We start from the raw sequence: 24,984 nt of genomic DNA, 5'->3' as shown, positions 1-24,984 counted from the left end.
ATCGGCGTAATTACGTGATTCAAATCATACAATTTACCATTCTCATTTCGTTCTCCATATACTGGCCCCTTCAGCAAGGGCTAGGGGTAGTTTAAAACTACCCTCAAGTACATCTCAAGGCCTATGTGTCTGTTTGAAATGTTAATTTGGTATACGATGAGCACCTGAAAATGAAGTGTCGTTTGGTCATAAAAAAATAAACGTATGAAGTTTTAGTTTACTACATATCTACATCAAATTTTTACATAGTTCCCATTCTGTTCTCAGCACTTTTCGCAACGCTCTACCAGTTTATTTAACCCCTCTTCATAGAAGTTCACCACCTGGAAATTAAAACAATTCATCGTAATTTTGTACATTTTGCTGCAAATTGTTTACTCACGTTTCGACTCGTGTACGGATATTACTTTAACTTGTCCCAGATATGTTTACTAAGCGCCTGTACTTAGGCTACTCGCATTGCGTACTCGAAGTCCATGATGCCTATGGCCGAGGCGTCCGTTCCATTCCCAGGCGGAGAACTTCTATGCAGAGGGGGTAAATAAACTGGTAGAGCGTTGCGAAAAGTGCCTGGAACTGAATGGCGAATTTGTGAAACTGTGATTTAGTTATATAGTAAACTAAAACCTTCAATAAAACCTTTTTTTGTGAGTTTTTCTTTTAATGACCAAACGGTACTTACTTTACGGACACGCCTCATAGTTGCACGTCAAATTTGTTTTTTTAAGTAGCTTGGCTTCTGGGTTTTAGCCGCGTCCTTGGCGAATAACACACGGACGTTTCGGTCGACAATGCAGTCACCATCATCAGGGGCGATCTGTCTGATGTTGGACAGACAGATCAGACAGATCGCCCTGATTGGCAAAACAGCCCAGCCAAACAAAGAAAGAAAGGTTCTGATTGGTTCACAGCTACAGCCAATCAGGAAACACCTTTCCATCAGCCGAAAGAGTATATAAAGGCAGCATATCTTGTAGGAACCTCAGTAGGTAACTGCTCCCTGATGATGGCGACTGCAATGTCGACCGAAACGTCGGTGAATTATTCGTAGGGGCAGGAAAATTCGCGAAAAAATCTGAACGCCTACTAGACTACAACAAGGTATACCCACACCAGCGGTTTCTTCCTTGTGATTGGCGGCCGTCTGCGAGAGAAGTCGTTGCCTTGTTTGCGCGAGCCACTAAGGACGAGTTTGCTTCCACACTGAATTAGTGTGATTAATTGTTGTAACAATCGACAAGCACCTCAAAGTAACTCACCTAATCACGAAACACAGACGATGCTGCAGTGTTTTAACTTCCAGCTACTTTCGGGATATTTTCGCGAAATGTTCATGGCTCTAATTATTCGCCAAGGACGCGGCTACAACCCAAAAGCCGAGCTACTTCAGACAATGGCCGTGAAAGCCTGCAAACATTATTTCGCCTTTTTTTCTGTGAAATCCCAGTAGGTTTTACCGGTGTTTTTATGTGGGCATTTGCTTCTTTTAGGTACTTTGAGGATAACGACAGGGAAGTCGCCGTGAACAGAGCGTCCACCCACTCCAGGCTCTCGGACACGACTCTGCAAGTGCCGACCTCGCGTCCGAGTCGCTCGGTGCCGGCGGAACCAGAAGGTACACGTGACAGAGCGCAGTCCCTCAGTTGTCATGGCGACTGTGCTCACTCAGCGGAACCAGAAGGTACACGTGACAGAGCGCAGTCGCCCAGTTGTCATGGCAACTGAACTCACTCAGCGGAACCAGAAGGTACACGTGACAGAGCGCAGTCCCTCAGTTGTCATGGCGACTGTGCTCACTCAGCGGAACCAGAAGGTACACGTGACAGAGCGCAGTCCCTCAGTTGTTGTCATGGCAACTGTGCTCACTCAGCGGAACCAGAAGGTACACGTGACAGAGCGCAGTCGCCCTGTTGTCATGGCAACTGAACTCACTCAGCGGAACCGGAAGGTACACGTTACAGAGCGCAGTCGCTCAGTTGTCATGGCAACTGTGCTCACTCAGCGGCACCAGAAGGTACACGTGACAGAGCGCAGTCCCTCAGTTGTCATGGCAACTGAACTCACTCAGCGGAACCAGAAGGTACACGTGACAGAGCGCAGTCGCTCAGTTGTCATGGCAACTGTGCTCACTCAGCGGAACCAGAAGGTACACGTGACAGAGCGCAGTCCCTCAGTTGTCATGGCAACTGAACTCACTCAGCGGAACCAGAAGGTACACGTGACAGAGCGCAGTCGCTCAGTTGTCATGGCAACTGTGCTCACTCAGCGGAACCAGAAGGTACACATGACAGAGCGCAGTCCCTCAGTTGTCATGGCAACTGAACTCACTCAGCGGAACCAGAAGGTACACGTGACAGAGCGCAGTCCCTCAGTTGTCATGGCAACTGAACTCAGCGGAACCTGAAGGTACACGTGACAGAGCGCAGTCCCTCAGTTGTTGTCATGGCAACTGTGCTCACTCAGCGGAACCAGAAGGTACACGTGACAGAGCGCAGTCGCCCTGTTGTCATGGCAACTGAACTCACTCAGCGGAACCGGAAGGTACACGTTACAGAGCGCAGTCGCTCAGTTGTCATGGCAACTGTGCTCACTCAGCGGCACCAGAAGGTACACGTGACAGAGCGCAGTCCCTCAGTTGTCATGGCAACTGAACTCACTCAGCGGAACCAGAAGGTACACGTGACAGAGCGCAGTCGCTCAGTTGTCATGGCAACTGTGCTCACTCAGCGGAACCAGAAGGTACACATGACAGAGCGCAGTCCCTCAGTTGTCATGGCAACTGAACTCAGCGGAACCTGAAGGTACACGTGACAGAGCGCAGTCGCTCAGTTGTCATGGCAACTGTGCTCACTCAGCGGAACCAGAAGGTACACGTTACAGAGCGCAGTCGCTCAGTTGTCATGGCAACTGTGCTCACTCAGCGGAACCGGAAGGTACACGTTACAGAGCGCAGTCCCTCAGTTGTCATGGCAACTGAACTCAGCGGAACCTGAAGGTACACATGACAGAGCGCAGTCGCTCAGTTGTCATGGCAACTGTGCTCACTCAGCGGAACCAGAAGGTACACGTTACAGAGCGCAGTCCCTCAGTTGTCATGGCAACTGTGCTCACTCAGCGGCACCAGAAGGTACACGTTACAGAGCGCAGTCGCTCAGTTGTTGTCATGGCAACTGTGCTCACTCAGCGGAACCAGAAGGTACACGTGACAGAGCGCAGTCGCCCTGTTGTCATGGCAACAGAACTCACTCAGCGGAACCGGAAGGTACACGTGACAGAGCGCAGTCCCTCAGTTGTTGTCATGGCAACTGTGCTCACTCAGCGGAACCAGAAGGTACACGTTACAGAGCGCAGTCGCTCAGTTGTCATGGCAACTGTGCTCACTCAGCGGCACCAGAAGGTACACGTTACAGAGCGCAGTCGCTCAGTTGTCATGGCAACTGTGCTCACTCAGCGGAACCAGAAGGTACACGTGACAGAGCGCAGTCCCTCAGTTGTCATGGCAACTGAACTCAGCGGAACCTGAAGGTACACGTGACAGAGCGCAGTCGCTCAGTTGTCATGGCAACTGTGCTCACTCAGCGGAACCAGAAGGTACACGTGACAGAGCGCAGTCGCTCAGTTGTCATGGCAACTGTGCTCACTCAGCGGAACCAGAAGGTACACGTTACAGAGCGCAGTCCCTCAGTTGTCATGGCAACTGTGCTCACTCAGCGGAACCAGAAGGTACACGTGACAGAGCGCAGTCGCTCAGTTGTCATGGCAACTGTGCTCACTCAGCGGAACCAGAAGGTACACGTTACAGAGCGCAGCCCCTCAGTTGTCATGGCAACTGTGCTCACTCAGCGGAACCAGAAGGTACACGTGACAGAGCGCAGTCCCTCAGTTGTCATGGCAACTGAACTCACTCAGCGGAACCAGAAGGTACACGTGACAGAGCGCAGTCGCTCAGTTGTCATGGCAACTGTGCTCACTCAGCGGAACCTGAAGGTACACGTGACAGAGCGCAGTCGCTCAGTTGTCATGGCAACTGTGCTCACTCAGCGGAACCAGAAGGTACACGTGACAGAGCGCAGTCGCCCAGTTGTCATGGCAACTGAACTCACTCAGCGGAACCGGAAGGTACACGTGACAGAGCGCAGTCCCTCAGTTGTCATGGCAACTGTGCTCACTCAGCGGAACCGGAAGGTACACGTTACAGAGCGCAGTCCCTCAGTTGTCATGGCAACTGTGCTCACTCAGCGGAACCAGAAGGTACACGTTACAGAGCTCAGTCGCTCAGTTGTCATGGCAACTGTGCTCACTCAGCGGAACCGGAAGGTACACGTTACAGAGCGCAGTCGCTCAGTTGTCATGGCAACTGTGCTCACTCAGCGGAACCGGAAGGTACACGTGACAGAGCGCAGTCCCTCAGTTGTCATGGCAACTGTGCTCACTCAGCGGAACCGGAAGGTACACGTTACAGAGCGCAGTCGCTCAGTTGTCATGGCAACTGTGCTCACTCAGCGGAACCGGAAGGTACACGTGACAGAGCGCAGTCCCTCAGTTGTCATGGCAACTGTGCTCACTCAGCGGCACCAGAAGGTACACGTTACAGAGCGCAGTCGCTCAGTTGTCATGGCAACTGTGCTCACTCAGCGGAACCAGAAGGTACACGTGACAGAGCGCAGTCCCTCAGTTGTCATGGCAACTGAACTCAGCGGAACCTGAAGGTACACGTGACAGAGCGCAGTCGCTCAGTTGTCATGGCAACTGTGCTCACTCAGCGGAACCAGAAGGTACAAGTTACAGAGCGCAGTCGCTCAGTTGTCATGGCAACTGTGCTCACTCAGCGGAACCGGAAGGTACACGTGACAGAGCGCAGTCCCTCAGTTGTCATGGCAACTGTGCTCACTCAGCGGCACCAGAAGGTACACGTTACAGAGCGCAGTCGCTCAGTTGTCATGGCAACTGTGCTCACTCAGCGGAACCAGAAGGTACACGTGACAGAGCGCAGTCCCTCAGTTGTCATGGCAACTGAACTCAGCGGAACCTGAAGGTACACGTGACAGAGCGCAGTCGCTCAGTTGTCATGGCAACTGTGCTCACTCAGCGGAACCAGAAGGTACACGTTACAGAGCGCAGTCGCTCAGTTGTCATGGCAACTGTGCTCACTCAGCGGAACCGGAAGGTACACGTGACAGAGCGCAGTCGCCCAGTTGTCATGGCAACTGAACTCACTCAGCGGAACCAGAAGGTACACGTGAAAGAGCGCAGTCGCTCAGTTGTCATGGCAACTGAACTCACTCAGCGGAACCAGAAGGTACACGTGACAGAGCGCAGTCCCTCAGTTGTCATGGCAACTGAACTCACTCAGCGGAACCAGAAGGTACACGTGACAGAGCGCAGTCCCTCAGTTGTCATGGCAACTGAACTCACTCAGCGGAACCAGAAGGTACACGTGACAGAGCGCAGTCGCCCTGTTGTCATGGCAACTGAACTCACTCAGCGGAACCAGAAGGTACACGTGACAGAGCGCAGTCGCCCAGTTGTCATGGCAACTGAACTCACTCAGCGGAACCAGAAGGTACACGTGACAGAGCGCAGTCGCCCAGTTATCAAGGCAACTGAACTCACTCAGCGGAACCAGAAGGTACACGTGACAGAGCGCAGTTGCTCAGTTGTCATGGCAACTGAACTCACTCAGCGGAACCAGAAGGTACACGTGACAGAGCGCAGTCGCTCAGTTGTCATGGCAACTGAACTCACTCAGCGGAACCAGAAGGTACACGTGACAGAGCGCAGTCCCTCAGTTGTCAAGGCAACTGAACTCACTCAGCGGAACCGGAAGGTACACGTGACAGAGCGCAGTCGCCCAGTTGTCAAGGCAACTGAACTCACTCAGCGGAACCGGAAGGTACACGTGACAGAGCGCAGTCCCTCAGTTGTCATGGCAACTGAACTCACTCAGCGGAACCGGAAGGTACACGTGGCAGAGCGTAGTTGCTCAGTTGTCATGGCAACTGAACTCACTCAGCGGAACCAGAAGGTACACGTGACAGAGCGCAGTCGCCCAGTTGTCATGGCAACTGAACTCACTCAGCGGAACCAGAAGGTACACGTGACCGAGCGTAGTTGCTCAGTTGTCATGGCAACTGAACTCACTCAGCGGAACCAGAAGGTACACGTGACAGAGCGCAGTCGCCCAGTTGTCATGGCAACTGAACTCACTCAGCGGAACCAGAAGGTACACGTGACAGAGCGCAGTCGCCCAGTTGTCATGGCAACTGAACTCACTCAGCGGAACCAGAAGGTACACGTGACAGAGCTCAGTCGCTCAGTTGTCATGGCAACTGAACTCACTCAGCGGAACCAGAAGGTACACGTGACAGAACGCAGTCGCCCAGTTGTCATGGCAACTTAACTCACTCAGCGGAGCCGGAAGGTACACGTGACAGAGCGCAGTTGCTCAGTTGTCATGGCAACTGAACTCACTCAGCGGAACCAGAAGGTACACGTGACAGAGCGCAGTCGCCCAGTTGTCATGGCAACTGAACTCACTCAGCGGAACCAGAAGGTACACGTGACAGAGCGCAGTCGCCCAGTTGTCATGGTAACAGAACTCACTCAGCGGAACCAGAAGGTACACGTGACAGAGCGCAGTCGCCCAGTTGTCATGGCAACTGAAATCACTCAGCGGAACCAGAAGGTACACGTGACAGAGCGCAGTTGCCCAGTTGTCATGGCAACTGAACTCACTCAGCGGAACCGGAAGGTACACGTGGCAGAGCGTAGTTGCTCAGTTGTCATGGTAACTGAACTCACTCAGCGGAACCAGAAGGTACACGTGACAGAGCGCAGTCGCCCAGTTGTCATGGCAACTGAACTCAGCGGAACCAGAAGGTACACGTGAAAGAGGGCAATTGCCCAGTTGTCATGGCAACTGAACTCACTCAGCGGAACCAGAAGGTACACGTGACAGAGCGCAGTCGCTCAGTTGTCATGGCAACTGAACTCACTCAGCGGAACCGGAAGGTACACGTGACGGAGCGCAGTCGCTCAGTTGTCATGGCAACTGAACTCACTCAGCGGAACCGGAAGGTACACGTGACCGAGCGCAGTCGCTCAGTTGTCATGGCAACTGAACTCACTCAGTGGAACCGGAAGGTACACGTGACAGAGCGCAGTCGCCAAGTTGTCATGGCAACAGAACTAACTCGGCGGAACCAGAAGGTACACGTGACGGAGCGCAGTCGCCCAGTTGTCATGGCAACTGAACTCACTCAGCGGAACAGTAGGTACACGTGACAGAGCGCATTCCTTCAGTTGTCATGGCAACTGAACTCACTCAGCGGAACCAGTAGGTACACGTGACAGAGCGCAGTCGCCCAGTTGTCATGGCAACTGAACTCACTCAGCGGAACCAGAAGGTACACGTGACAGAGCGCAGTCGCCCAGTTGTCATGGCAACTGAACTCACTCAGCGGAACCAGAAGGTACACGTGACAGAGCGCAGTCGCCCAGTTGTAATGGCAACTGAACTCACTCAGCGGAGCCGGAAGGTACACGTGACAGAGCGCAGTCGCCCTGTTGTCATGGCAACTGAACTCACTCAGCGGAACCGGAAGGTACACGTGACAGAGCGCAGTCGCCCAGTTGTCATGGCAACTGAACTCACTCAGCGGAACCAGAAGGTACACGTGACAGAGCGCAGTCGCCCAGTTGTCATGGCAACTGAACTCACTCAGCGGAGCCGGAAGGTACACGTGACAGAGCGCAGTCGCCCTGTTGTCATGGCAACTGAACTCACTCAGCGGAACCGGAAGGTACACGTGACAGAGCGCAGTCGCCCAGTTGTCATGGCAACTGAACTCACTCTGCGGAACCGGAAGGTACACGTGACGGAGCGCAGTCGCCCAGTTGTCATGGCAATTGAACTCACTCAGCGGAACCGGAAGGTACACGTGACAGAACGCAGTCGCTCAGTTGTCATGGCAACTGAACTCACTCAGCGGAACCGGAAGGTACACGTGACAGAGCGCAGTCCCTCAGTTGTCATGGCAATTGAACTCACTCAGCGGAACCGGAAGGTACACGTGACAGAACGCAGTCGCTCAGTTGTCATGGCAACTGAACTCACTCAGCGGAACCGGAAGGTACACGTGACAGAACGCAGTCGCCCAGTTGTCATGGCAACTGAACTCACTCAGCGGAACCAGAAGGTACACGTGACAGAACGCAGTCGCTCAGTTGTCATGGCAACTGAACTCACTCAGCGGAACCGGAAGGTACACGTGACGGAGCGCAGTCGGCCAGTTGTCATGGCAACTGAACTCACTCAGCGGAACCGGAAGGTACACGTGACAGAGCGCTGTCCCTCAGTTGTCATGGCAACTGAACTCACTCAGCGGAACCGGAAGGTACACGTGACATAACGCAGTCGCTCAGTTGTCATGGCAACTGAACTCACTCTGCGGAACCGGAAGGTACACGTGACAGAACGCAGTCGCTCAGTTGTCATGGCAACTGAACTCACTCAGCGGAACCAGAAGGTACACGTGACAGAACGCAGTCGCTCAGTTGTCATGGCAACTGAACTCACTCAGCGGAACCGGAAGGTACACGTGACGGAGCGCAGTCGCCCAGTTGTCATGGCAACTGAACTCACTCAGCGGAACCGGAAGGTACACGTGACAGAGCGCAGTCCCTCAGCTGTCATGGCAACTGAACTCACTCAGCGGAACCAGAAGGTACACGTGACAGAGCGCAGTCGCCCAGTTGTCATGGCAACTGAACTCACTCAGCGGAACCGGAAGGTACACGTGACAGAGCGCAGTCCCTCAATTGTCATGGCAACTAAACTCAGTGGAACCAGAAGGTACACGTAACAGAGCGCCGTCGCCCAGTTGTCATGGCAACTGAACTCACTCAGCGGAACCGGAAGGTTTACGTGACAGAGCGCAGTCGCCCAGTTGTCATGGCAACTGAACTCACTCAGCGGAACCGGAAGGTACACGTGACAGAGCGCAGTCGCCCAGTTGTCATGGCAACTGAACTCACTCAGCGGAACCGGAAGGTTCACGTGACAGAGCGCAGTCGCCCAGTTGTCATGGCAACTGAACTCACTCAGCGGAACTAGAAGGTACACATGACAGAGCGCATTCGCCCAGTTGTCATGGCAACTGAACTCAGCGGAACCAGAAGGTACACGTGACGGAGCGCAGTCGCCCAGTTGTCATGGCAACTGAACTCAGCGGAACCGGAAGGTACACGTGACAGAGCGCAGTCGCCCAGTTGTCATGGCAACTGAACTCACTCAGCGGAACCGTAAGGTACACGTGACAGAGGGCCGTCGCCCAGTTTTCATGGCAACTGAACTCACTCAGCGGAACCGGAAGGTACACGTGACGGAGCGCAGTCGCCCAGTTGTCATTGCAACTGAACTCAGCGGAACCGGAACGTACACGTGACGGAGCGCAGTCGCCCAGTTGTCATGGCAACTGAACTCACTCAGCGGAACCGTAAGGTACACGTGTCAGAGCGCAGTTGCTTAGTTGTCATGGCAACTGAACTCACTCAGCGGAGCCGGAAGGTACACGTGACGGAACACAGTCGCTCAGTTGCCATGGCAACTGCACTCTTTCAGCGGAACCGGAAGGTACACATGACGGAACACAGTAGCTCAGTGGCCATGGTAACAAACCCACTATGAAAAAATACAACTTTATAATACCACAAGGTGGGTTTTCCTCTGCCAACATTGGCAAATAGTTTAACGTATATTTTTTTTAAAATTATTCAGACTTTTGGTTTTACATTCAAAAAATAAATAGGAAAACATTTCCCAAAATCAACAATCGTAAATGATTTTTAACTTTAGTTCAAGAAAGGCAGTAGTTGTATGGTTTAAGGCTAGTGACTAACTACCTGATGGTGGCTTCGTAAAATACAGTAGTTTTCTGGAGTTTACTAACATACTGACGAATTTATATATATATATATATATATATATATATATATATATATATATATATATTACTTTGAAAGTGCAAAATATTTTGGGCCTAGTATTGACTAGTCACTTTTGTAGACGATTTTGAGATATTTATAAAGTGAATTTTATCTTAGTATCTGATACACACTCTTACTTAAATTTAGTATTAAAATAAATGTATACAAATAAAAAGTAGTTATTGTTTAAATATAGAGGTTTGTTATAACCTTGCTTTAATTTTTAGTTTTTTATCTTGGGGTATGTTTTCTAATATTTGGTCATATTTATGTGAATTCAGGTTAGAAATGATATTAACACCAGGCAATATTTTTTTGGATTACGACGTAGTTACATAAGTAAGAGACTACGGTGCGATATTAAGATTTTTTAATAAAACTATAACCATAGAAACTACTTAAAATATTAAACTCTGTAGTGTAAACTTCAATGTTATTGGCTATAACAAGACAAACGTTTTAATCACATTGGCAATAATATTAGTTTTTACGAAGTTACAACTGTAAAGAAAAATTTGGAATGGTTGAACTTCGAAAGATGTTGCGTGTTATTTTACATAATTAATTACGTCAATGGCCGTGGAAATTCCTTTTTTAAAACCTATTTTAGCATAATAAAGTCTTGGAAATTGCTAATTTGATATGTTTCTATTCGGAAACCATAAAAATAAAATATTTTCTGTTGAGACAAACATACTGCTAACGATGTCAACACACTGAACAATGTTTTGTATGAATAAAATTCCAAGTGCTTAAATGTCAGGGTTTAGCTGATTTTGGGCATATGCCATTAATAAAATTCTAAATTATTTTTTACATGCACCTCACGAAGCGTACCAATCATTGCATACGAAACACTGCGTGCGGGACATTTTACTGAGTTAAATGGGCCTGCAAAGGACTAGAGAACAGTTCTGTGATAAATTTACTATTAGCAATGACAAAATCTCAGGACCAGCAACAAAATGAACTCCATACACAACATTATATCCTATTATTTGCCATTGTTTATAACAGTTCCCATTGTTTAAGGAACGTTTAAAAATGTCTAAAACCCAGTGTAGCATTGTCCCTATATACCGCACTAGCTTAAAACAAATTCAGAATATTGCTTAAATCTTGCCATTGAATGAAAATTATGTGATTAATTCCCAACATTTATACTAAATAAATAGACAAAATAAATTCGTCAGGTGAACAAGAGATTTATTACATAACAAAACCTTTAAATAATGATATTTTATAAAGTGAATATGCTTAGGCCTTCTTAATATTTAGTATAGATCAAGTTTCTGTTTTTAAAACTTCGATTTTAGAGTGTTGAAGTATATAAATTGTTAAACACGCACCTATTTCATTTCAACTATATTTATGCCATCGTTTACAACCAACAGTTACATTTACTATGGTTAAAGCTATTAGTATAATAATTAAATAAATTCATCTTATTACAAATAACTGCCGTTATTTAAGGATATTTTATACAATCGCATCTTAAATTGGAATAGAGAATACAGATAATAAATGTATTATCGAATGTATTAGTGAATTCTTAGTTTTTCTTGGTATTACTTAAATAAAATTCCCAAATTTTTACCTCTCTACTCTTTTCCCATACGAATGCCAACGTAGAAATTCAGAACTAAGTAAATATGGCAATATCCGTTATCAAAAAAAAACTCATTTCGTTTTTTTTTCTTTTTACCACGTATGTGAATTCCAAAATAAATATAATAAGCTTAAATTTGTATTAAGTTTTAATTTATCTTGTCAATACTAATGTAATGAATTTTTTATCTTTATTATAAAGAATAATATCAACCCTATTAATTTTTAAGAGGTTATATTTCGGAGAACGTTGAATAAGAGAATGTAGCTTGAGGTATGTTTATTTATCATCTATAATATCTTATTTATGTTTGATTTGATCAGAATAAATTATTTTTTTATGTTATATACATATTTACAATATTTCACCTTATAAAAAGTAGAACATTAGTAAATTGTAAAAAAAAGTTGTTATATTTTGCATGTTTATAAATCATACCACATAACTTACATCCCGCTTGATTAGCTTCAGAGATACCACTTTTATAAAAACAAAAATTTTCCTCCCTTTCATCCCTTTTGCGGTCGAAAATAGAAAAATCGTAAAGGTTAAAACTTGATATTAAATCATAATTTTGTACGTTATTCTTGTTAAGATTCTTGCCAAAATTTCAAGATTTATTACAACAAAATATAACGTGCTCCATTTTCACAACTTTTGGGGTTGAATATCGGAAAATAGTAAAAGTAATGCACGTAATTAATTATTTACGCTATGTATACTAAGGTTCTTATATCCAGTTTTGTTTTATATGGAGATATTATTTTTTATGTTAAAACACAACTCCCACCCTTTTCACACCCTTAAAAGTCGAAATCCAGAAAACTTAAAAAATACAATTTTTAACTCTATATGTTTACCTAATGTTTAATCTTAATTACTAACCCTTAGATCTGGTATATACGGACATATGAAGTTTTTCTTGAAACCTAACTTATATCCCTTACCGCCCTTAGGGATGGTAATAATTTAATAATAGTTTAGTAATAATTGAATAGTTTATTATTTTGACCATTAATTTACGTTTTACTTAATTAGTTTAAGAGATACGAATTAATGAAATAAACTAAGACTTACCCCATTTTCACCCCCATTAATAACTGCAAAAAATAAGCAATACGTATCTCCAGATGCAAGTTTATTTAGTTTCTAACTTCTTATTCTAATTGAATGTGAAGTGTTAGTTCCTTGTTTTAAAAACACACATATCCCTTTTACCAACTTAAGGGTTGAATTTCGCGGTAAGATTGTAGTTGGTAGAGTTCGTATAGTTATTATTGGTGCCCAAACAAATATATTATGCTTTATTTATTTCAGAGATATAATTCTTAATTTAAAACCATAAACAACCTTTTTAACCACTTGGGTAAATGTTGGTAAATGTAAAAATGTTGGTTAGAAGTTTTCGTACGTATATTATTGGTACCCAATAACTTTTACTATGCTTCAATAAATTTGGAGTTTAATTTATTTAGCTTAAAACCATATTTACCCCTTTTTCACCCCTTAGTGCGAATTTCACAAAATGGTAAATTTGTGGTAGGTAATTTATTTTTGTGTTTATTATTGTTCCCTTGTATCTTTTGTTATGTTTGGTAAGCTTATAATAAATAATTAATTATCTTTAATCCATATTTACCTCTTTTCATCACTTAGGGGTTGAATTTCACAAAATGGTAAAATTGAGGGTTGGTATTTTTATTATGTTTATTATTGGTACCAAAACTCATTTACTATGTTTATTGTGATTTGAAGATATAATTATTAATATTTAAACCATATTTATCTTTGTCATTCCTTATGGGTTGAAATCGCAAAATATTTTGTGGTTGGTAATTTTCATATGTTTATTATTGGTGGCCAATATAATGTATTACTTTGATTAAATTCGGAGATCTATTTATTAATCTTAATAACATACATACCCCCAACTCTTAAGGTTAAAATTTCGGAAAATATAAAAAATTTTATTGGTAGTTTTTGTGTTTTTATTATTCGCACCCATTATCAGTTATTAGGTTTAATAAATTCAGAGTATAATCATAATTCTTAGAAACACACTTACCCATTTTTCACCCCTTAGGGAATGAATTTAGCAAAATATGAAAATTGTAGTTGGTATTTTTGTATTTTATTTATTTGTTTATGATATATTTTATTATGCTTGAGTAGATTCAGAGATATGATTAATTATCTTAAAACCTTATTTGCCCCTTTTTCACACCCTTAGATGTCGAATTCTGTAGTTATATATAGCCTATTTAGCCAAAGTCCTTTTCAATGAATATAGATCATCAAAATCCGTCAAGTACATTTATATTGATGCTCAAACAAACAGACAAACGGACAAAAAATTTAATAACCATATTTTTGAGATCTCAGTAATGTAAATAACCATTTCTTATAGGTTTTCATAATATACTTTATCAATGTAGGCCTACATAATTTTTGCTTCGAACAGTTTTATTATTAGTACAGATTTGGACAGCCTGGAAGGGTTTTGGTGTTAAAAACCAAATAACGTCTCGGTGTTTCGAATAACAAACGGCAAATGGTGTTTTACGTGGTATCTTCTGTACACTACTGGAATGTTCACAAAAGTCTAGGTTTCCTCTACAGTTTTCAGTAGGGTTTTTTACTACTGGATGCCTTAACTGAACCTTAACTTCTTAATATTTCCTATTTTTTAAATAAATGTTGTGAGCCTTTTACTGTCTTCGAACAATTCCTTAACCAGCATATTGAGATATTTGTTTCTTGTTATTGTAAAAACCCGTAATATGTTATTTTCCTTAGTGTTAAAAATATTTTCAAGACTTTACGAAATAAGAGGGTATAACAGTAAAAGAAATAATAAGATTTATTCGGGAAATCGAAGTGGAAGCAGATTGGAGTTGTTTGGTGTAGTGAGGGCAGATAAATGTTTTTGTTCCAAAAGTAAGGGGAACACCTAGGCTTTGTTAAAAATTCCTAGAGTCACTAACCTATGTAACATATCTTTAGAATGAATATGTAGTTTGTTTGGAACTATGCCATGCAGACTAGGTGTAGTGTCTAGAATATAAGGTATTGACAAACGTCGTTGTTCTTAAAGTGACATTGCATAGTATATCCAATGAAGGCTTCGATTAAGTTACATTTTTAATGTTTGTAATAAGTTTTGTTTAGAGCCTCGGTCGCATTTCAGTTCGGTTGAATGGCGTATTGCTAGCAAGGGGTCCTTTCCTAACAAATATTTTTAAGCGAAGAAACACTTAAAAAGCTTAGTTTTGATCCATGAAGCCTGCATGTACAGTAAAATGTTACTTATATATTTGTAAAAAAACGCCGTTTATGCTATTTAGATCTGAACAGTGCCTAAATTTAACCGTGCAGATTTGAGTATCTGTGATTGCTCCAGTGATTCATCAAAAAAATTTAGTTTCTGAAAAGCTGGGGTAAAAATTTTCAATGTGTGAACACTCCTCGGTTATAAAGCAAAAGGCGTGTAGACATGAAGCTGACCCTGTTAAAGCCATTATGAAAATAAAATAATTATAAAAAATGTTAACCTCATCATCAATAATGAATTGTATATGTGTTTATAAAGACCTACTGCCTCAAACGGACATAAATTCTTGATTGAGGTATGCTTTAAAAGTTTTCATCACAACTCGATCGAAAGGGAAACAGGATAACATTAAAGTCCTTGTGGGTGCTATGACCATCATTAATGCATATTTTTTTTGTTATAACTCATCCCCACAAAATTTCAATTTATTTTATAACTAAAGTAATTTTAAGCTAGCAGATAACTTAAATAATTTTTTTTTTAATTTTAAACCGTTTATCTGGTCAATGGGGGTAAAGGATTTTAATGCAAAAGCGGTGTGATATCTAAATAGAAGGGTTACTCACATGTTTCGTAAGTATGTAAACATTAACTTAGTTCTGTGAAAGTACTAAACTTAAGTATGGAATTGTGTATTGGTGCGAGATAGTTTCTGCTGAGAACTGTACTTTGATATATGCAGACATTCTGCGATGGAATTTATGTTAACTAAGGAAAATATATTAGCTGGTGATGCTTGTCGACACACAACTTTGTCAAGTGTGGTATGAAATTTGCAGTAAGTAGCCTAGAGATTGTGACAAGGAACATAAAGTGATGTTTTTGTGTTTGTTAACTTAGTAATACAATGGCTCTTGAAAAACGTACAATATGTTACAAGGTAAACTTACCTTCAGTTTTAATTCTAGACTTTGCAGTGATTGTTAAAGTAAGTAATTCCACAAAACCTTTAACTTTTTTAGGGTTTTTATTTTGAAAAACAGGAAACCTAAAAATATTATTTCATTAATAATATCTTTTTTTATAGCATAAAATGTTTCGTGGGGTCCACTACAATGTAGCTCCATTTTTATAAACTGTGAGATCTTATTAACTATATTATAAGTAATAGGCCAACACCTATCTTTAAAACAATCACAAAAATAATGTCGTTTTGGACATCATTACTTCTTGCCTCACTGCTGTTCAGTTGTGTTTATTTGATGTCTGTCTCCCCTCTCTCTCTCTCTCTCTCTCTCTCTCTCTCTCTCTCTCTCTCAAACTACATGTTCACAACAGTACGTCAAGTTTCTGGTGGTGCTTTCGCTGGTAAGATACCATTGGGTAAACATCCCTATAACCTCTCAATCAACGTGATGAACATACATATGTAGTTGACAACTTACGTGGTGTCTCCATCGTCCTGGATATATATTCGTGTTATTACTTGGCTGGTCAGTGAATTGCCACTTGAATGTTTTCATTAGAACCCCCGGACACAGTGTGACAAGGCAGTTCATATGTTTTTTCTGGTGTCCACTTTAAAATACCTGCTGCTTGAGGCGATATTGCTCAGGTGATGCAGTGCTGAGGCGCTGGACTCACATTACGGGACTTGGGTTCGAATACCCGTAAAAAAGAGAGGGAGATATAAAAGGGCGACGCTATCTGTTGGGTGGGCCCAAGACTAATAGCAAAACAATCTAGGGCTACAGTTTAAAATCCAAAGTTTTAAGTTTATAATGATAATTTAACTACTTGACGACTAATTGCTTAGTAAAATGGGAGTTAAACTGGGAAAAAACCCTTAATTTTGTTTCATAAAAAAAGGTAAACTGAATTAATTTTCATTGGTTTGTTTGCTTGATAACAGCTTATGCATTACTTCTCACAATAAGCGTAGCTATGTTGGTAATATATCATGAAATCTACTGTCTAGTGGGAGGGCTCAAAACTACTTCAAAAAGCTAGGACTCAGTCTCGGCAATAAGAGTTTCTGCCCCGTGCAAATACCGACCTGTCCATCCTGATGGTGTCACGAAGCAACTCCAGGCCAATTCTGGGGTAGTTCCTTGATGCAGGCCAGGGCCCATTACTTTCTCGGTATCCCTGTTCTGTGCCTCTGTGTCCGGGTGCCATCTTGGTGCGCTCACTGCAAAGGAAACTCCAGGAGGTACATGACCCATCGTTGCAATGAAATCAACTATCCTCGCGTTTCCAGCAGCATCTCTGGAACCAGCAGTCCACCTCCCTGTGTTCAGCAGGTCTACCACGCGTTCACGACCCTGGAACACTCAGTAATACGCGAGCCAAAAGTTCCATCTATTTTCGGGCTATAGTCGAGACAGTTATTTTTAGATACCTTCCACTGTTGTGTGCGCTTCCCGAACAAAGTTATTTCCTGACCGACAGCCTCTTGCATGAAGGGCGATGATGATTTTATATTCATATTAATCACTGATCAACTTTTAGACTCTTTCAATGGTTTAACATTCACGAAATTAAAAATATATGCAGCGCATACTTTTTGCATAATTAGCTGCCAAAGTTGCATTTTTAACGTTTTTGGGGTTGTGCAAATAAGGAGAACTTAATGTATTGCAGAACTGAAACTTTTTAGGTTTAACTGCAATGCCGCAGGCTGCTTCATGATATGGTTTGCATTGCTATCACAAAAACTCATTTCTTGTTTCTTGGCTGTCAAAATCGTAACAAATATGAGAATTTTGAAAGACCGGGTAAAATTATTTAATATTTTCTGAAAGAAATTCAAACCATTTCTTGAAGTAGGCAGTGGAATTGCATTTATACTTAAATGTTTCAGTTCTGCAATAAATTCGAAACTACTTATTTTTACAACCCAAAAACGTTAAAAATGTAACTTTGGCAGCTAATTACGCAAAAAGTATGCGCTGTATATATTTTTAATTTCGTTAAAGTTAAACAATTGAAAAAGTCTACAAGTTTTCTATAATTATTGTAAATATAAAATCTTGACCTAAATAGGAGGCACCCCCTTAACCTTACACCTCTCCACATCATACGTCATTTCTCAATCACCGAGTGTCCATTCTTCACCACTCATTCGCAGCTGGAACATGTTTTTGACTTTCTTCTTGGCAGCCTTGCAATATGAACACTGGTGGCCATATAGACCTGCTGTTATACACACTTCCAAAATAACATAAAAACTAAACATGCAGCGGATTTACCTGAAACTTTTTTGACGTGATAACGTCTTATAAATCGATGAACGCCGGCTGAACGCACGAAAAAGAATGACTCATTGTCACGTTCCGCCTGAGCCGAGCGTGCAAGAACCGGCCAACCACCGTGCGAGAAATTCTTCTATAATATCATACAGGTTAAAGCGGGCTTTTTAACTAATTGTTCGTGATTATATTTAAACAAATTATTTAAATTAAATTTGCAAAAACTGCAAATGATATTTGGAAATTAAAAAGTATGCAATTTTTCATCAATGTTTTGTTATGACGTCACGTTAAACTATCGTCCGTAAACCGACTTTACAGACAACCAATTATTATTTATAAATACTTTTTAATGACTTGTAAACAATATAGGGTGTGTATGCTATGCAGTTTTGTTAGAATTAGTTAGTAGTAGAAGTCCACGGCCCGAAGTCTCGCGGCGAGCGGCGCAGCAACAGTTCAGACTCTGCGCCCCAGTGGCGCCGTGCAGCGGCGTGGAAATAAACCACTCACCGAGGCCGATAGTTTCGGGAAGCCTAAGATGCACATAAAGTTCTGCCATTCCCGATTACACCCGAACAATTCACCTTCGGCCAACCTCGGGTTTATTTATACATATTCATATTTCTCTGTTTATTTTAATGTAGCTATACTAACCCACCCAACCGTCCACAGTGTTTTAAAGTGTTTTAATGTAGCTAACCTAACCGACCACTCTTAATATTTGAATTCATTTTCCCTGCGCAAAAATTAAACAATTCCCGAAGTTGGTCGAAAGTGAATTATTCGGGCGTGTTCGGGCAGTAACCGAACTTTATTTGCATCTTAGGTCTCCCGATAGTTTCGGTACGCCGACAGCTGAGTGACGAAACTAATCGGTACACTCAGGCACAACAAAAGTTTCGTTCCAAACCAAACAAATCAATTAAACCAAACGAGTTATTTATTTATTTATTACCTTATTTTAAGTGGCGAAGTTAAGGCGTACCGCCTTGTCTTACACTAAACCACATACATCTTTACTAACTAGGTACATGCAAAGTAAACCTGATAAATGTAATAGTCTGCACATACCAAAAAATTGTCACAAATACATTTAAGTAAAAACTGAATTAACATAAATATCAGTACAAATATAAAAAATATAAAAAAATAGCATATAAGATAACACATGAGCTACCTGAAGTATAATAATTATATGCATATTATAAAAAGGCCTTGATATAAATAAATAATAAACATATGGAACGTGACAAATGAACAAATTAAATAGAACTTAATGAGAGACACTGTGTCGTGGAGCACGCCTCAATTTCTTGCCGATAAATAATCTTATAGTACTTATTACTCGCTCGCCATAGCTCTTCTTACTTTCCAAGCGAGTTCAGTATTTGTCGAGGCTCATGCATTGTGAATTTAAGAGACATTAATTATTTTTACCGTTAAATATTCCTTTGTTAATTCCCACTAGAAAATAAAGTTTTTCAATCACCCTGCTTGTGTTTTGTTAATGTAAGTTTACAACTTGTAGTTCATCTTTGAAATTCGTTTATCAGCTCCAGGTTGTATGTGAGGTTGAATATTTCAGGAAATAATGACTAAGTGCATAATACCATTTCAGTGCTCGAGTTTCATATGTTTGCAATTGTTCAATATTCATTGGTAGGGACAGGAAAAATTCGCGGGCTCAATGACCTGCAGGATGAACTCCATAGTTCTACGTACACTCGGTCAAATGCCACCCACTCATTGGCTGCTGTCTTGTGAGGCGTCCCAACGTAGCAGCCTGTGATTAGATAAAGCTTTGGTTGGGTGTTTCTCATTGGCCCAGCGTCATCCAGGTGAGTTGTGAGCCAATAGCAGAGGCAGCACTCAGGTATAACTATTTGTATTTTAGCCTATCGCGAAATGAATTTGCGAATTTTTCCGGTCTCTATTCATTGGTTGTTATTAAAATGTGCGACTCTCACAACATAGGTTTTTTTTTTTTGTGTTCGCTCTAACTCAATCTCTTTTTTCCCCTCTTGGCGTGCAACAGATCTAAGGGTAAGAAATTAAGAATGAACAACAAGCATGCAGATTTACGAATTGTATTTTTTTTTTTTTTCAATTTTCCGGATTTCGACTTTTAACAGTGTGAAAAGGGGGTAAGATTTGTTTTATCATAAAAAAACCTACCCCACTGATAAAAGAGGGAATTGTCTGTAAAGTCGGTTTACGGACGATAATTTTTCGTGATAACGTCATAAGAAAACATTGATGAAAAATTGCATACTTTTTTAATTTTCAAACAATTATTTACAGTTTTTGCAAAATTTAATTAAAATAATTTGTTTGAATATAATCACGTAACAATCAATTAGAAAGCCCGCCTTAACCTGTTTGATATTACAGAAGATTTTTCTCGCACGGTGGTTGGCCGGTTCTTGCACGCTCGGCTCAGGCGGAACGCGACCATTTTTTCTGTGCGTGCAGCCGGCGTTCATCGATCTATTAGACGTTGTCGCGTCAAGAGAAAAGGTAGCGTGAGCTTGGGGGAACTTGGGGTGTTGGGGCTGCCTCGCGAGTGAAGAGAAGGCTTGCGGGCGGCTGGTGTCCGCAGGCTGCAAGGAGCCGGTGCTGTGCAACAAGTACGCCGTGGAGCTGGAGGACGCCGCGAGGTCACCGAGGTCACCGCGCAGGCCCAAGGAGCGGCCGAGACCGCCGGCCTCCCAGCAGGGCGGCTGCATCGCGCGCCAGGCGTCCTTCAAGCAGCGCCACCAGCGGCTGTCGCGCCTGCGCGAGGACCCCGACTACGAGGACTACGACGAGCTGGGCCTGGTCGGCTACGACTACGACGACCCCGCCTCGCCGCCCACGCGCACCCGGCCCGTGCCCATCTGGCTGTGCGTGTTCCTCGTCGTCACCTACATCTTCTGCGGCGCGCTGCTCTTCATGAACTGGGAGGAGTGGAGCTTCCTCGACGCGGCCTACTTCTGCTTCATCACGCTCACCACCATCGGCTTCGGCGACTTCGTGCCGGCCAGGCGGGTGCAGAAGACCGACGCCGGAGTCAGCATCGCGCTGTGCTCCTTGTACCTGCTGTTCGGCATAGCGCTGCTGGCCATGAGCTTCAACCTCGTGCAGGAGGAGGTCATCAACAACGTCAAGGCCGTCGCAAAACATTTGGGCATTGTGAAGGACGACGAAGAAGAAGATGAGGGTGACTAATGACTAGAGTCCCGGAAAATTCGCGGGTTCATTTCGTGTTAGGCTAAAATTCAAATAATTATACCTAAGTTTTGCTTCTGTCATTGGTTCACTGTTAATCTGGAGGACTGAGGGCCAATTAGAGACCCTCACTCATAGATGTGTCGAATCACAGGCCACCCAGTCGAGACGACTCACAAGTCAGCAGCCAATGTATAGTTGGCATTTGCCCGAATGTGTAGAGAATATTGGAGTCTATCCTGGAGGTCATTGAACCCGCGAATTTTTCCAGTCCCTACTTATTAGTAGAGACCCGTAAAATTCGCGGTTTGAATTACCTCTAGGATGGACTCTACGATCCTCCATGTACGCGGGAATATTACACCAGCTCATTGGCTACTGACTCTAGACACCTGCTAACTGGGATGCTTACGATTCGATACTTCTTACGTTGAGGGTCATTCATTGGCTCACAGTCCTTCAGGCAAACTGTGTTCCAATCACTGAAGCGGCAATAAGTTACACGCACTTGGATTCTAGCCTATCGCAAAATGAACCCGCGAATTTTTCCTGTCTCTACTAATAACTAGGGACCGGAAAAATTCGCGTGTCCAATTACCTCTGGGATGAACTCCATAGTTCTACGTACACTCGGTCAAATGTCACCCACTCATTGGCTGCTGTCTTGTGAAGGTGTCCCAATGTAGTGGCCTGTGATTCGATAAAGCTTTGGTCAGGTGTTTCTCATTGGCCCAGAGCCATCCAGGTGAGTTGTGAGCCAATAGCAGAAGCGGCACTGAGGTATAACTATTTGTATTTTAGCCTATCGCGAAATGAATTCGCGAATTTTTCCGGTCTCTACTAATTACTAGAGACCTGCAAAATTCGCGTATTCATTCGGTGATAGGCTAGAATTCAAACACATATACCTCTTAGATAATTTTCCTATTGGCTTACTGCTCATCTGGACGAATCTCAACCAGTTATAAACCCTCAACCAAAGAAGGATCGAATCACAGACAAACCAGCTGAGACGACTTACAAGTCGGCAGCCAATGAACTTGCGTTATTTGCCCGAGTGTACAGGGGTGTATGCAGTCTATCCTGAAGGCCATCGAAACCGCGAATTTTGCAGGTCTCTACTAATAACAAAACTGTTTGTACAAAATAATGTAAATGAAATAAAAGATTTCGATTTTTTTTTTCATCGTGAGGATTTTTGCATATTATCATTGATGAACAAATACAGGTACTCGTAGATATTTACACATGGATAAGGAATCGCACAGCACAGAGTATTGAAAACTGTAAACATCAAAGGTGTTTGCTGGAATAGCAATGCAGAACCAATGTGAAATAGTTGGGTGATTGCAGAGAGATGAACACTTCTTTATGACGGTAATTCACTTTCGTGGTAATATTTCAACCCCGAATAAATGTGTTTGCATCCGAAAGGCAACTGTTTATTGTACAAGGAATGAGATCTTCATTTTTTTTTTTTTTTTGCATTTTGCAACATCATAAAATCATAAACTAACTATTCATAAAAAATTAATACCTTTTTAATAAATTTGAATCAAATTGAATTTTTAAATTATAAAGTTTAGCTGCGTGTGATTATATACTACTACCATATGGAGTAAATGCTGCATATGAATGTAATGAATCGGACTAAGTCTTTTAGAGTTTGTACTACCAGCAATGAATACCGACAAGTAATTGTATATTACAGTATGACGTAGAATACACACTTTAAGTTTTTCAAGTCTACGAGTATGTGAACAGGTGCCGAAAATATAATACATTGTACATCATCGGGTAAAAACTGCCATGTTCCTTGATTTAATATCATTTCCTGTCTACCATAAGGTCACGAGATTAAACAAGCAGAATTTCTGTACAATAAATAGGGATTTTTAGGCTAGTGGCCAGTTTTAAATAGAATGGAGCAAGGACGAAGTATTCTTTATCTTTGCAGGGGATTTGGCGACTATTTTTACACACCTCACAGCATATGTCGCTAGGAGCAAGGAACATCATAGAAAACAGAGTAGCGAACAGCAATAAAAATTTAATCTGTGAACAAGTAGTTGGGGTTTTTCATTAGCGACAGAATTATCAAAAATAAAACACTGATAATTAAGAATATGTAGGATGCCATAATTTTAATAAGATAAAAAATAACTGTATAAAATCTTGTCAGCCGTCCAATATTTTTCGCACCTGCATAAAGATTTACAATACTACCAGGTGCACCAAACATAAAAAACCATACTTTTAAAATTGCTATAAAATAATTTTTTAATATTATTAACTTTTTAATTAAACTATTCCCTCAATTTTAAGAGCATGTTGGCAAAACATTCGGATAGTAAAAAGGTGGTTCTTGTCTAGAGCACAATAAAATACTTCTCGCAGCAGGATAACTTTTAACGACATTTGGGTTGTTAAAAAAAGCTCTCAGAAAAATTTCAGCAGTCCATATTGATATCAAAACAAGTTAAGTGTTCTTTTAAATTATATGGAATCCACGCAATTCTTTTGACTGCTTTATTATCCCAAACAAATCTTCCCAAAATTCCTCATTATTGAAGGAATAAAAGGAAATGAGTAATCTGTTTGGAGAAAACTAGAAGAATATGTATGTCCAAAGTCCAAAAATATATTCATTTGATCAAATAGATGAGTCCAATCTAAAACATATATATGTCTACACTGATGCTAGCACTTAACTCCAAGAAATTCTGAGTAAAGTTTGTTGTATTGTTTGTGCTCAATATGTGATAATATCATACATTCTTGGTGTTCTATCACCTAATTTGAACAGGTACTTTGCGTTATATAATACATTTGTCTATAAGTCAATTTCCCTTGCAATTAAATGTAATAATTATTAAACGTTACTTCCCATCATATTATAACAACACTCTTTGAAACATTAAATAAGCCTAAAAGTTGGAAAGCTTAGTTAAAATAAATTAATCAACTATTCATTTATTTACAATTCAAACAAATCTTTCTGTGTCCAACACCTTTGACATTATGACCGCAATGCATGAAAGTGTACAAATAAACTATGAGTTGTTAAATAACAGTAAGAATATGTAGAAGTATAATTTAGTCTTTAAAAAAAATTGGTTGTCTGTAAAGTCGGTTTACGGACGATAGTTTAACGTGACAATGTCATAGAAAAACATTGATGAAATGATTGCATACTTTTATTAAAAAATTGAATCATTGTTGACATGAAAACGTCTAATAAATCGATGAACGCCGGCTGCACGCACGAAAAAGTGTCCCGTTACGCATATTGTCCCGTTACGCTGTGTCCCGTTACGGTAATTTTACGCTTGCGCCGCATCTATCTCTCTTCCACTCGATTGGAACAACCATCGATTTGACTTTTTCGAGGCATATTAAACTTGAAACTCTCCCATTCGTTTCCTACTTTTCCTATCATCGTCCTATCCTAAACAGAATAACACAGATTGGAAGAAGTTAATTAGCAAACATGTATAAAAGTTATAGTTAAAATAATATCTTCGTTAAAGTAATAAACATATTTGAATTAATGAGTGCAGATAAAAGTAAATTTATCAATGGAATTGTAGATTTCATTTCACTCTTTCTTTGTATCCATACAAAATAGTGATAATTCAATAAAAATGATTCAATTT

General features: G+C 42.0%; 1 protein-coding gene across 3 annotated transcripts in view; it reads left to right on the top strand.

The window, feature by feature from the left end:
* Positions 1 to 23,689, top strand: part of LOC134529788 (potassium channel subfamily K member 18-like) — a 41,674-nt gene extending 17,985 nt beyond the window's left edge. Inside the window, exons 5-6 of one of the 3 annotated variants that reach the window (XM_063364233.1) lie at positions 1,491 to 1,615; positions 20,721 to 23,689. In XM_063364233.1, the coding sequence (XP_063220303.1) occupies positions 1,491 to 1,615; positions 20,721 to 21,328 (733 nt within the window). In that variant the 3' untranslated portion in view covers positions 21,329 to 23,689. The remainder of the gene's footprint in view (positions 1 to 1,490; positions 1,616 to 20,720) is intronic. The other 2 variants (XM_063364232.1, XM_063364234.1) reach the window with 2 other exon arrangements.
* Positions 23,690 to 24,984: the final 1,295 nt, after the last annotated feature.

The sequence above is a fragment of the Bacillus rossius genome, chromosome 2, assembly GCF_032445375.1.
Source record: "Bacillus rossius redtenbacheri isolate Brsri chromosome 2, Brsri_v3, whole genome shotgun sequence".
In the NCBI taxonomy this organism is placed as follows: domain Eukaryota; kingdom Metazoa; phylum Arthropoda; class Insecta; order Phasmatodea; family Bacillidae; genus Bacillus; species Bacillus rossius.
Note: the sequence above shows the minus strand (reverse complement) of the source record. Positions and strands in the feature narration are given on the sequence as shown.